The sequence below is a fragment of the Mobula hypostoma genome, chromosome 20 (assembly GCF_963921235.1).
Source record: "Mobula hypostoma chromosome 20, sMobHyp1.1, whole genome shotgun sequence".
Taxonomy (NCBI): Eukaryota; Metazoa; Chordata; class Chondrichthyes; order Myliobatiformes; family Myliobatidae; genus Mobula; species Mobula hypostoma.
Window position 1 is genome coordinate 10,995,576 of NC_086116.1, and position 14,030 is coordinate 11,009,605.

The window sequence follows — 14,030 nt, forward strand, 5'->3', positions numbered from 1 at the left end:
TAAAGTCATTGACTAAAATTTGACATGCATTGGGATGGGCTGTTTCATCGTGCAGTGTCGCGAGTGCTTTCTTATAGTCAGCCGCTGGTGGTATATGAACTATGGTTAGGATCACAGATGAGAACTCTTGAGGTAAATTTAATTTCTTAAAGTTTCCCTGCATAAATCTCTGTTTTAAAGACTGAGACATTGCATACTACAGCAACACAGGAATAGCAGGTACACAATTTCTCTGCTGTCTGGGTTGGGAAGTTTGGAGCTGAATAGCAGGCTTCTGCACATGCTATGCATCTTACAGTGTGCCAAGTGGGTAGTTTTTCCTTGTGCAACAAGGTTATCCACACAGAAATACAAATATTGTCCAGTCTTTAAAAAAAATTCTCAATATTAGTCTTTAATAGAATTCAATTAAGTTATTACAGATATTTGAGTGGTACCAGCAGCTATATTTAAATTAAAAACATGCAGGGAACTTACATAACACAATATAACTGATCATATCCATGCAATGTTCCAATGCAGAAGAAAATTCAGGAATAGTGAAACAGGGCACAACTGCTTGAAATCCTAAAATAGACAAACACTTTAAACCTCTACCGAGACTGGAGCTATAGTGACAACCAACTACGTTTAGAAAAGATTGCTCTGCATTTTAGCGTTCGAGGTAACTGAAAAATTCTCTGCTGTACAGTCCCATGCTGTCTCTCTTGCCATAAGAGTTTGGACCCACATTTGTTGGTTTGTATTTGGTGGGGGTTCGACTCAAAAATTCTGCGAGACGTGATGTTACACAAGAGGCAGTGTTGCACTTCCCCCTTTTCACAAAGACGCTGCAAGAATAAATTAAATAAATAAATGCCCTGGAATAGACTAATTATAGAACATAGAACATCACAGCACAGAAACTGGCCCCTTCACCCAAAATAGGTTATATTCAGTTATATCAGAGTGCTTTTTCAAGAAATACCCCATAATAATACAAGAAGTTTCATAATATGGACATTGTAAAATGAACCTATCACATAAGAGGAAACTTAGAAAAAGGAAGAGGTGATTTATAAGAACCAGAATCAGGTGTTCGTATCGCTGTCTTACATAACGTGAAGTTTGTGGTTTAGTGCAGCGGTACATTGCAAGCACATAAAATGACTATAAATTACTAAGTAAACAGTGCAAAACAAAAGAGTAACAAAGTAGTGCTCACGGGTTCTTAGGCCATTTAGAAATCTAATGGCCGGTGGGGGTGGGGGGGGTGGATTGAGATTGGGGGAAGCTGTTTGTGAACAATGAGAGTGGGTCTTTAGGCTCCTGCGTCTCTGCCCTGATAGTAGTAACGAGAAGAGGCATGTCCTGAATGGTGAGGATCCCTAATGATAGATGCTGCTGCCTTGTTCATATACCAGCACTTGAAGATGTTTATGATGATGGAGAGGGTAGTGCCTGCAATGGAACTGGCTGAGTCTACAATCTTCTGAAAGCTCTTGCAGCCCTGTATAATAGAGCCACCATACCAGGCTGTGATAACAAGTCAGAATGCTCTCCATTCTACATCTATAGAAATTTGCAAGAGTCTTTGGTGTCAAACCAAATTTCCTCAAACTCCTAATGAAGTATAGCCATGGGCTGTTTTCTTCGTGATTGCATCAATAAGTTGGGCCCAGGATTGACCTTCAGAGATGTTGGTACCCAGGAACTTGAAGCTGCTATCCTTTTCCATCACAGACCTCTCAATGAGGACCAATGTGTTCCTCTCACTTTCTCTTCCTGAAATCGACGATCAATTCTTTGGTCCTGCTAAAGGCGAGGGCAAGGATTTTATTGCTAACAACTTCTGAACCAAATCCCCCAAGTAGGCCAGTGCACCTTACACCTTTTTAACCACCATATCAATTTGCATTGCAAGCTTCAGGGATCTATGAATGTGGTTCCAAGACTCCCTTGTTCCTCCACACTATTACAAATGCTGCCATTAACTTTGTATTCTGCCTTGAAGCTCAAACTTCCAAAGTGAATCACTTCATACTTTTCCAGATTGAACTCCATCTTGCCACTTCTCTGCCCAGTTCTGCATGCTGACTAATACCAACTCTTAATACCAACCGCAAATCTTCTCACTATCCACAACACCACCAACCTTCCTGTCATCTGCAAACTTACTAATCCATCCTTCCACTTTCTCTTCAAAGCTATTTATAAAAATCACAAAGAGCAAGGGTCCCAGAAGAGACTTCTGCATAACATCACAAGTCATGGACCTCCCCACGGAATATGTCCAACTATTACCACCCTCTGCCATCTATGGACAAGCTAATTCTGAATCTACACAGCCAAGTATCTCTGGATCTCATGCCTCCTGACTTTCCGATTGAGCCTATAAGTTTGAGCCTTAACCATGACATATGGTAGATGTGAGTGCTACCGGTTGATTGCTGTTGAGACACCTCACCCTGTTCTTCTTGGTCATCAGTACGGCTGCCACCCTTATGAACAAGAGGGAAGCTCCAACCACAGCAGTGAGATGTCTTGAACCTTGATATGCTGATCAAACTAAAATGTAAATAATTATTTTATTTTAAGAGATACAGCGTGGAACAGGCAATTCTTGCCCACCGAGCCATGCCGCTTAGTAGCCAGCTGGTTTAAGCCTTACCTAATCACAGATTGTGTTGGGCACGTGGCCAAGTGGTTAAGACGTTCGTCTAGTGATCTGAAGGTCACTAGTTCGAGCCTCAGCTGTGGCAGCGTGTTTGTGTCCTGGAACAAGGCACTTAACCACACATTGCTCTAGTGTCTGTGTGAGGAGTGGCGCCCCACACAGACTTCCAATCTGCACCATGTAAGGCATGAAAATGCCTGACGCAGGCCTCTCATGGTCTGAGTCGATGTTCCCTCCCTCCCTCCCTCCTAATCACAGATAATTTACAATGACCAAATATCCTCTTAACTGGTATGTTTTGGACGGTGGGAGGAAATCAGAGCACCTGGAGGAAATTCATGTGACACAAACACTTTGCAGATGGCAGTGGAATTGAACTTCTGAACTCCAGTGCCCCAAGCAGTAATAGCATTGCACTAACCACTATGCTATCTTAAACTAAGGTGTCATATGTTCCAACATCCATAGCCCTTAGGAAGGGTGAGTTGCACATTTTTTACTTTCCCTCCAAGATGCAGGAACATTTCTCTTTCCACAGATGCTGCCTGACCTGCTGAATGTTTCCAATATTTTCTTGTCTCAGTTCCAACTATAGAACTTCTGTATGACTAATTTGGCAACCTACTGTTAACTTGTGCAAACTCATTATTGAACTGTAAATACAACAGAGCAGTTATATCGCAACATTGTCCAAATGTTACCTCAACTACTTCTGGGAGGTGCTGTCAGAAGCAATATTAGATGAAAGATTGTTGACATCAGAACAGCCACTTCAGTTGTTGAAAATAATATTAGATTTTCCTTTCAGCCAGAGATCTGAGATTCAAGGCAACTAGATAAATGACTACCCAGCCTTACTCAATATGGGTTTTTAGCCAACTGCTCTGCTCTCTCTACACTCATGACTGTGCACCCAAGCACAGCTCAAATGCTATCTACAAATTTGCTGACGACACAGTTGTTGTTGGTAGAAGCTCAGGTGATGATATGCAGATGTACAGGAGTGAAAGAGATCCACTGATTGAGTGGTGTTGCAATAACAACCACACACTGAACATCAGCAAGAGCAAAAAATTGATTGTGGACATCAGGAAATGGAAGTCGAGGGAACACGCACCAGTCCTCATTGAGGGATTGGCAGTGGAAAGAGTGAACAATTTCAAGTTTCTGGGTGTCAGCATCTCAGCGGATTTATCCTGGGCTCAGCAATCATGAAGACATCTCATCAGAATCTCTACTTCATCAGGAGTTTGAGGAGACTTGGGATGTTACTAAAGACACTTGCAAATTTCTATAGATAGATATAGAGCGCATTCTGACTGGTTACATCAGAGCCTGGTATGGAGCCTCCATTTCACAGGATTGCAAGAGGCTGCAGAATGATACATCACAGGCACAACACTCCCATCATCAAAGACATCTTAACAAGAGGCAGTATCTCAGGAAGACGTCATCTATCAAGAAGCACCTTCGCCATCGGGGACATACCCTCTTCTCGTTACTATCGCCAGTGAGGGGACACAGAAGCATGAGGACCCACATTAATGATGATGATGATTGCACGTTCTAGTATCAATTGTTTGGCGACATTAAAGTATAAAGTATAAATGATTCAGAAACAGCATCTTCCCTTCTGCTATCTGATTTCTAACGGCCCATGAATCCCTGAACAATACCTTGTTAATCCTCTTTATCGAACTATTTATTTAGTTCTGTAATTGATACATTTTTAAGTCTTTGCAGTGTATTGCTGCCGCACGACAATGCACTTCATGTCATATGTCAGTGACAATAAAGCTGGCTCCGAATCTGATCTGAAGGGGTAGGTACAGTACGTCACTGAGAGCTTCAAACAGCTCTGGAAATTAATGCCCAGTTATCTGTTAAGCTGTTCCTAACTGCTAATCAAGTATCACAATATGAAAGCAATATTAAAATAATACATAAAATAATTTTATATCATTGCAATCATTCTAAATTATAAATATTCTTTATGCCTTATACATAGAAATATTTTTAAATCACTCTTTCTTCCATTCTCTCAGACACCAATTAATATTACTTCAGCTGAGAGAGAGAATCTAAACTGCAGATTTTACGTTAAGCCTATAATTACTAAATATTATTACGTAATATTAAATCGGAGACATCCCAGAATTGATTAATGTAATTAGAAGAATCTCTTCACCATTTCCTGTTGAGACATGTCCACTTTATTTAATAACGCAGTTCATGAATACACTGAGGTATGACAAGCAGGCTCCAACCTGAATAACCCCTTTTTATGAATGCTTAGTTTCCAGCTAGACATATGGAGGTCAAACCCTGAGATAATCAGTGGCCCAAGAACATCCCATTCAAAAAGCTAGACATGCCAGATCAGTGGATTATTATCTGCCCCTTTATACTATTCTAGCTTTGTGTCCCTAAACAGGTCAAATTTCCAGATATCTAAACTTCAGGCATTCCTTTTTGTCCACCTTAAATTTGATATTTAGAAAGGCATCATTGCTTCCAATATTATAATACAATTAGCTTTTAACAACATCTTGGGTTTTTGCCTATTTGGCTAGTATTAGTCATGTTGTCTGACTAGAGCCACTATTCCTTATTCTAGATGGAGTACTTGCCTTCTTGTCCTTGTCTCGAATTAAAATCTTGAATTTCATTTTTTTTAAAGTATTTACCTTTGTATTTCATAATGATGTCAACTAACAAGTTTTCTTGTTTTTTTAGCTTATTAATTGAACTTCCAACAATAGGGATCTAATTTAAAAAGTGTGTCTACTCACTTGAGTAATTATCTCCCTGGCATTTTCTATCTGTGATCTAACCACAGCACCTCACAGTTTAAATGCAACTTTCTCTAGATAATCCATTTTGACTTCCTAGTTCTGCACTCAACTGCTTGTTTGGTTATTAATTTAATTACTTAGTTTCATGCATAGTTCACAATGCGCTGTGAGAAGGCTACATTCACGCTTCTCATTACCACCAACAGGGACGAGGCATAGGAGACTGAAAACCCACTCGATGTTTCAGAAACAGCTTCTTCCCCCCTCCAACCAACAATTTCTGAATAGCCCATGAACCCATAAACACGATCTCACTATTTTAGCTCTCTTTATCACATTACTTATTCTCTCTGTATATATTGGATAGTGTAGAAGACTGGCAAAGTATACAGTGTGATATAGATCAGTTGCAGATATGGACAGAGAAATGGTAGATGAAGTTTAGACCAGAGAAATTTGCTTTTGGCATAATGTCCTTCATAAATCAATCTATTGAATACAGAAGATGGGGTGTTCTGCTGAAGTTGTATAAGACATTGGTGAGGTCCAGTTTGGAGTATTGTGAGCAGATTTGGTCACCTACCTACAAGAATGATGTAAATAAAGTTGAGAATTGGTGGGGATATATTGTGGTGAGATCAGGAGACAACGATGGGACTGGTGAGATCACACCATCGGGAACTGACGTGGACTCTGCAGGCTCCGTAGCCTCTTCCTGTCCTATAGTATATAAATCCTGTATTTGTTTTCTCTGCGGAAATTTGCAAATCAGAACTTGCACAATACAGGCCTACATGTATTCATGATCTCTCCCCTGCCCTATATTGTTAATGTGCAAGCGTATATTTCATCATTTCAGCTATGAAGTAGAGCGTAGAACTGAATTGTTAACCCATCCCTCCTGGTACTGCATGTTTTGGTTGTAATCTCAGTTTCTGATTTTACAGGTCCTTCACATCAGGATGCCGTAGAGCAAAGCGAAACCAACTAATTGAGAAGGTTATTCAGGATCGTGCAGGATGTGGTGAAGGTACCTCTTTGACTTAAAAGGCTCTTGCACGGGGAATGCAGCTGACCCGCCAGTGGGAGATCTCTTCCTCAGCACTGGGATCTGCCAGGAGTACCACTCAGGGAGCATGGTGTCTGACTCACGGGGAACAGCAGAGTACCTGATTTGACGAGAAACAATAAGCAAAGTTATTAAGGATGGCATGGTCATGTAGGGGTTAACATAACACCAATACAGTGCCGGTGACCTGGATTTTGTATGTTCTCCCCATGAATGCCTGTGTTTCCTCTGGGTGCTCTGCTTTCCTCTCATATTCCAAAGGTGTATGAGTTTTAGGTTAATTGCTCACATGGACGTAATTGGCCAGTGCAGACTCGTTGGGCTGGAGGAACCTTTACCACTTTGTATCCCTAAATAAATAAAAAATAGGAAAACAGAAAGCAGTAAACCATTTGGAGAGCAGTAATATTTTTTGGCTTCTGTCCCTGCCAAATTGGATCTGAATTGCCTCTACTGCCCGTCCATATAAAGATTAGCACATACAGACTTCCCGAGGACAGCCCTGACGAAGGGGCTCAGACTGAAATGTCAACTATTCATTTCCCTCCATAGATATTGCCTGACTTACTGAGTTCCTCCTGTAGTTTGTGTGTGACTGTCCTGAGGATAACCAAGATCCGTGCATACGTTGCTTCTGTATAAGCCTCTATTGCCTCAATCTTAACGATTCTTAACACTCTTGTTCAAATCCTTCAATGACCTCACCTCTCTCATTGCTGTAATCGTCTTTAAACCCCCTGTTCACAGTGCGATTATTGTTCTTCCACCTCTTGTGTCTCCTCCTTTCTTTAATCACCAGGCCTTTAACCATATAGGCTCCATTTAAACCATCCAGTAAACCCGTCTCCCTATCGTTCTCTCTTCCCTTAATATGATGTTTAAACCCCACTCACTTGATCACGTACATGATTCCCATTACTCACAATTCATTCATTGGCTCAGTGTTAGCCTCAGAATCAGGTTTACTTTCAATGTCACACATGATGTGAAATTTGTTGTTCTGCAGCAGCAACACATTGCTAAATTACTATAACTTACAGAATTAAAAAATATAAACTTTAGCCCAATTTTAGCCCTGTGGCATAGCTTGGAACTTTTTATCTTGTCAAAGGCACCATATAAATGCAAGATGTTCATTTTTTGGAGTGTGACACACCAACACAGTATCATATTCATAAACAGTCACTGTTTTGTGAAACATTCTACCATGATCTTTTTTGACACTCCCCCGGATTACACAAGTAATCTAAATTGCCCAGTATAGTTCAATAGAAAATTATAAATTCTATTTAAAACTTAATATAAAAGATATATTTTTTCTATATATTTTAATGAACATTTTAAATATCTTTTTTCTCTGATTGAAATATTCACAGCTCTGAAAGTATTCTCTTTAAAACATTCATTATTCTACCTCAAATACAGCAAAGAGAAATCTCCTACAAGATACAGAAAATTCTTCAGTAAGTTTAAGGAAAGTGAGATTTCAGGAGATACTCTGTTTACTCCCACAAGGTGACAGAGACTGACATCACTGTCTTGGTTTACTGTCTTGTTCCTGTTATCGGAGCCCACTTGGGAACATGGCTAGCTCATTTTGTCAGTTTGCCATGAACCTACTCCCTCTCTCAACTCAATATCAGTGCCTCAGAACATAGAACATTACAGCTTAGTACAAGACCTTCAGACTACAATATTATGCCAACCCTTTAACCTTTTCGAAAATCTATGTTATCCTTTCCTCCTACATAACCCTTCATTTTCTATCATCCATGAGCCTATCTAAAAGTTCTTTTTAAGTGGCTCTGCTCAATTTTAAAGCAATCCTTAAGTTTGATTTACTTGGTATGTAAAGTAAAAAAAATGCAGTGGAACACCCTGATATAGAAACATAGAAAACCTACAGCACAATACAGACCCTTTGGCCCACAACGCTGTGCCAAACGTGTACTTACTTTAGAAACTACCGAGGGATACCCATAGCCCTCTATTTTTCTAAGCTCCATATACCTGTCCAGGATTCTCTTAAAAGACTCTATTGTATCTGTTTCCACCACCATTGCTGGCAGCCCATTCCCTGCATAAAAAACTTACCCCTGACGTCTCCTTTGTACCTACTTCCAAGCACCTTAAAGCTGTGCCCACTCTTGTTAGCCATATATCCTAGTGACTATGGCATCACTTGTGTTTCAGAGAATCAGAGGATTGCTGGTTAAAGTCCTACTCTGAAGAATGAAGCCCATAACCCAGGCTGTATTTCTGCCTAGGGAGTACTGTATTGACGGGTCTGGTGTCACATGAGTGAGACTTTAAACCACGGCTGCAACACTTTTGCAACTTCTTCCTATAAAATATAGCTGCTCTGAGCTACTTCACTGCTTAAGGGAGACAATAGATTAGGCAACAGGAAAGAGCAATTTGCAGTTATCATGAAAATCAAAAACTACTGATGTTGGAAGTCTAAAATAACAGCAGAAAGATGCTGGAAACACTCATCAAGTCAAGTGGCATCTATGAAAGGAGAGACAGAAAAATTACTTCCTTTCAATGTTTTCTAAATCTCTGCAGGACTAAAACACAAAAGATTCTGTCGATGCTGGAAATCCAGAACAACACATGCACAATGCTGGTGGTACACAGCAGGTCAGGCAGCATCTATGGAGAGGAATAAGCAGTTGTCCTCTCAGGCTGACCCTTCATCAAGACCGGAAATGAAGGGGGAGGAAGCCACATTTAAGAAAGTGGAGGGAGAGAAAGTCATACAAGGTGATAGGCGACACATACAAAATACCGGAGGATTCTGCAGACCAGGGAGAATATATGGAAAAGAGTAAACAGTCGTCATTTCAGGCTAAGACCATTCATCAGGATTCTTTTCCGTAGATGCCGCTTGGACTGCTGAGTTCCTCTAGCATTTTGCGTGTGTTGCTTTGATCTCCAGCATCTGCAGATTTTTTCGTGTAGGTGATAGATGAAGCTGGGTGAGGTAGTGTGGAGGAGGGATAATGTAAGAAGGGGGGAGGTGATAGGTGGAAAAGGTAAAGGGCTAATGAAAAAGGAATCTGATAGGAGAGGAGAGTGGACTATGGAAAACGGGAAGGAGGAGGGCTACCGGTAGAGAATAGAGTCAGAATGTGGAAGGGAAAATGGAAGAAAGGGGAGGGGGGATATATTTACAAAATTTAGAGAAATCATTGTTCATGCTGGAGGCTACACAGTTGGAATATGAGGCTCCATCCTGAAAGTGGTCTCATCGAGGCAGTAGAAGAGGTATGGACTAATATGTCGGATTGGGAATGTGAAGTAGAATTAAAATGGGTGGCCAATGAATTGCAGGATTGATAAAGAATCTTCCATCTGAAGCATTAAATCTGTTCCTTTCTCCACAGATGCTGTCTGACCTGCTGTGAGTTTCCATTATGCTTTGTTTGCATTTGACATTTATTTTGATCTCAGTGTTTCTCAGCTAATGAAATAGTTTATAAAGAGAACAAACAATTTAAAGTTCCTCCAATGACAATAAGATTTAATAGCCTGATAAAATGGTGCCAGGTTTGATTATGCCTTGGAGTCTTTTACAGACAGCCAAGAGAGCAGCAAGTGTTTAAAGCCTCGCCCAGTTATCATGACTTCTGTCAGTAAAGTACTCACTTAGTGCGATATTGAACATGGGGTACATCGTGAGAGAGACAAGAGATTAGACACAATTGGAATGTTTTCTCTTGAGCTTTGGGGGGTGAGAGGCAAAATGATATAACTGTATAAAATTAAGAGAAACATTAATAAGACGAGCAGTCGGAGTCTTTTTCCCCAGGGTAGAAATGACAAATACTAGATTTAAATTAGAGGGAGGAAGTTTAAAGGAGATTTGCAAGATTTTTTTTTAAACGGATAGGTGCCACAGCAATTGTTGGATAGGGCAGACGTTTCGACATTTAAACCAGCACATCGAAAACGTATATTAATATAGCGTCCTAGCTACTCCGCATTTGGCTTCCTGTATCATTTAGAATTAATTTTAAAGTTCTTTTACTTCTTTTTAAAGCTGTCATTGCGATCAGAGTGCATCACAGAATCGTTTTCGATTTTAAATCCTGCTCCTGTTCTCAAGTCTTTTTCCGCCGGTCTCTTTTTTTTTGAACTACGTTCCTAAACTGTGAAGTCCAATACAGTAGCTAAAACTGAAAGGGACGAAGACACACTTGACACATTTAAATGCCAGCTCAAAACTTATTTATTTAACCTTGCTTTTAACTAACATCTTTTTGTCTTTCATTTTCATCTTTATTTTCAGTCGTTTGCACTTTATCTCATTGTAAAACACTTTGAACTACATCGTCTGTATGAAAAGCACTCTATAAATAAATTACCATTACTATGTGATTATCAATACCTGCATTGTATTCATAAAAAACATCATTGATTAGTACATAATCCAGGGAAAGTGGTAATGATACACAGACCTGCTTGGGACAGCCCGTACTCCTTCCAGCGAGCTGAGGTGGAACACAAAGGCGACAAGGAGGACGGGGAAGAGTTTCAGACAGTCCATGATTAAAATGCGGAGTTACAAACAAGCAGGAAGACGTTGAGAGAAACTTTCAGAGGCAGACTGCAACCTTCCTTAACTTGCGCTGGAACAACTCCTACCGCACCCAGGTTACTGTTAAAGGCGAAGAAGCGGGTTATAATTCGGATTCTAGCCGTATGCATTGAATGTTATAGAGTTTGCGATATTTCCCATCTGCAAAATTAGATTCGACGTTCATTTCAAATACTACATCTTTAGACCGCTGCATTATAAAGTATACAATGAAACGCATTTTCATTGACATTCACTAACACACAACAAACAAAAAAAGCATCGCCAACGGTCTAATTGTAGACATGGTTACGAGCTAGGGTGTGGGACATCAGTCAGGGTACCCGGGGTTTAAAGCAGGGTGATGGGAACTGGAGGCAGATCAGATTCGAGGTGGGAATTGTGAGACGGAGTTCATTTTGGAGTAAGATATGTTCGTTACTTACAGGAAGAAGCGCTAAGACCTCTGCTGGAATTCAGACACCCCCCGAAGCCCCCTTTTCTCGACAGCACGCTGGGGGTTCCCGCTCTCTCGTCTTGTTTCTCATTGCTGGCGAGTGCCTCTGGTCTTTTAAAGCCCGGCACCTCTCGGCTTTATTTTGACGTCAGCCGGTTGAAGAGACACCCAGTGAAGGAACTTGATAAATCGCCCGTGGATAAAAGCAGGAGTCAGTGCCCTAGTTAGTATCCAGGCGTCAGCTCATTAATAGCAGATGGGCTGTACTACATCATTCTAATCCAGAGAGATACAGTATAACAGTTGTTGCAACTGCTGAGTTCGATACTTGATTCACAACCAACACCCACTTTGTGGAGTTTACAACTGAAGTTCGATGACGGCGCGGCCGTAAAACGAACCCTCGAAGGGTAGTGAAAACAAATGGACAAACTCAAGTCTCCCACGTCCGATCTTATTGAGTTACGGACCCACTGTTACCATTGTCTGGTTACGGGAAGATTTGAAACGTCAAGTTCTCCTCAGTTTCATGATGCCATAGAGAATGCGACATGGAAACAGGATCTTCGGCCCGTCTCGTCCATGCACGCCCACCTCGTTCAAACGATGCTGCGGGTCGGAGAGAGAACCTCATTAAAAACTAAGTCTGAAGTACCAGGATAGAGTGGAGATGGAGAGGAATTTTCCGTTTGGTAAACCAGCCTAGGATTAGAAAGCACAATCTCAGAATAAAACGACTCAAGGAGGGTGGTGAGTCCAGTATATTTAAGGCAGAGATTGATAAATTCTGAATTGGTGTAGGGTTAAAGGTTATAGTACATTGGATTGTACAGCACAGGACCAGGCTATCAGGCCCACAATGTTGTGCTAAATCAGCTAAAAAATAAATCAAAAACACCCAAACTCTAATCCCTCCTACCTACGCAATTTCCATATCCCTCCATCTTCCTTACATCCATGTGCCTATCCAAATGTCTTCTAAATGCCTCCAATGTATTTGCCTCTACCACCATACCTGGCAGCACATTCCAGGGATCCACCACTCTGAAAAACGTATCTCTGTCATCCGTTTTGAACCTACCCCCTCTCACCTTCAATGTATGCCCTCTGGTATTAGACATTTCAACCCTGGGAAACAGATGTTCCCTGTCTACTCTGTCCACGTCTCTCATAATCTTATAAATCTCTGTCAGATCTTCCCTCAGCTGCCGCTGCTCCAGAGAAAACAACCCAAGTGCATTCAGACTCTGATGATAGCACATCCCCTCTAAACCAGGTAGCAACCTGTTAACCCCTTCTACACCCTCTCCAAAGCTTTAACCTCCTTCCTATAGTGGGGCAATGAGAACTGTATGCAATATCCAGATGTGGTCTAACCCGAGTTTTATAAAGTTGCAACATACCCTCTTGCCTTCTGAGCTCAATGCTTCGACTAATCGAAGCAAGAATTCCATAAACCACTTAACCACCTTATTGTGTAGTTAATTTCAAGGAGCTATAAACTCGGATCTCAAGATCTCTGCGTTCAGCAACCCTGTTAAGGACCTTGCCCTAGGCAGTGTACTGTCTCCTTGCATTTGCCCTACCAAGGTGCAACACCTCACGTTTATCTGGTTTAAACTCCATCTGCCATTTCTCTGCCAATATCTGCAACTGATCTATAGCGTGCTGTATTCTTTGCCAGTCTTCTACATTTTCCACAACTCCACCAATCCTGGTATCCTTCTCAAACTCACTAACCCACTTATTTACGTTTTCATCCAGATCACTTATTTGTACATTACAAATAGCAGAGGTCCCAGTACAGATGGGCTGTGGTACACCACTAATTACCTCCAGATTGATTAAAACACTTCAACCACTACCCTCTGTTTTCTGTGCACAATTCAGTTCTGAATCCAATCAGCCAATTCACTGTGGACCACATGTATCTTAACCCTCTGGGTTAGCCTCCCATGAGGGACTTTGTCAAATGCCTTACTAAAATCCATGTAGACAACATCCACTGAATCAATCTCTCCCATCACCTTCTCAAAAAACTCAGTTAGGTTGGTAAGACATGACCTGCCCCTCACAAAGCGATGTTGACTCTCCCTAATTAGGCCATGGGTTTCCAAATGCTCATATATCCAATCAATCACTATGAATTTTCTCCAAAAATTTCCCTACAATTGACATGAAACTCACCGGTCTATAGTTCCCAGAATTTCCCCTTGCTCCCTTCTTAGATAGAAGTACATTAGCCACTCAGCAGTCCTCCAGGACCTCGACTGTAGCTAGAGAGAAAAGTATTGGTCAAGGGCCCAGCGATCTGGGCTCTTGCCTCCTTCAATAACCTGGGGCAAATCCCATCAGGCCCTGGGCACATTGACCTTAATTCTAATTAGGAGGCCCAACACCTCCGCTTTCTTGACCAATAAGTGCCTTAATGTATTTATACTCTCAGCAAAAAATTTCCTGGCCCTCCATAT

General features: G+C 41.1%; 1 protein-coding gene across 1 annotated transcript; it reads right to left on the reverse strand.

The window, feature by feature from the left end:
• Positions 1-443: 443 nt before the first annotated feature.
• On the reverse strand, positions 444-11,678 carry LOC134359166 (calcitonin gene-related peptide 1-like). The gene is made up of 4 exons (XM_063072119.1): positions 11,549-11,678; positions 10,984-11,183; positions 6,486-6,620; positions 444-830 (listed from the first exon to the last, which is right to left on the reverse strand). The coding sequence occupies exons 2-4, from the start codon at positions 11,070-11,072 to the stop codon at positions 653-655; spliced, it is 402 nt and encodes a 133-aa protein (XP_062928189.1). The 5' UTR covers positions 11,073-11,183; positions 11,549-11,678; the 3' UTR covers positions 444-652.
• Positions 11,679-14,030: the final 2,352 nt, after the last annotated feature.

Excerpts from the sequence above, each read along its gene's own strand:
- LOC134359166 (XM_063072119.1), bottom strand. The coding sequence starts at position 11,072 with ATGGACTGTCTGAAACTCTTCCCCGTCCTCCTTGTCGCCTTTGTGTTC. Across the intron at positions 6,621-10,983 it reads GTACGGGCTGTCCCAAGCAG|GTACTCTGCTGTTCCCCGTG; the intron begins GTCTGTGTATCA and ends TCGTCAAATCAG. Across the intron at positions 831-6,485 it reads GAGCCTTTTAAGTCAAAGAG|CGTCTTTGTGAAAAGGGGGA; the intron begins GTACCTTCACCA and ends TTATTCTTGCAG.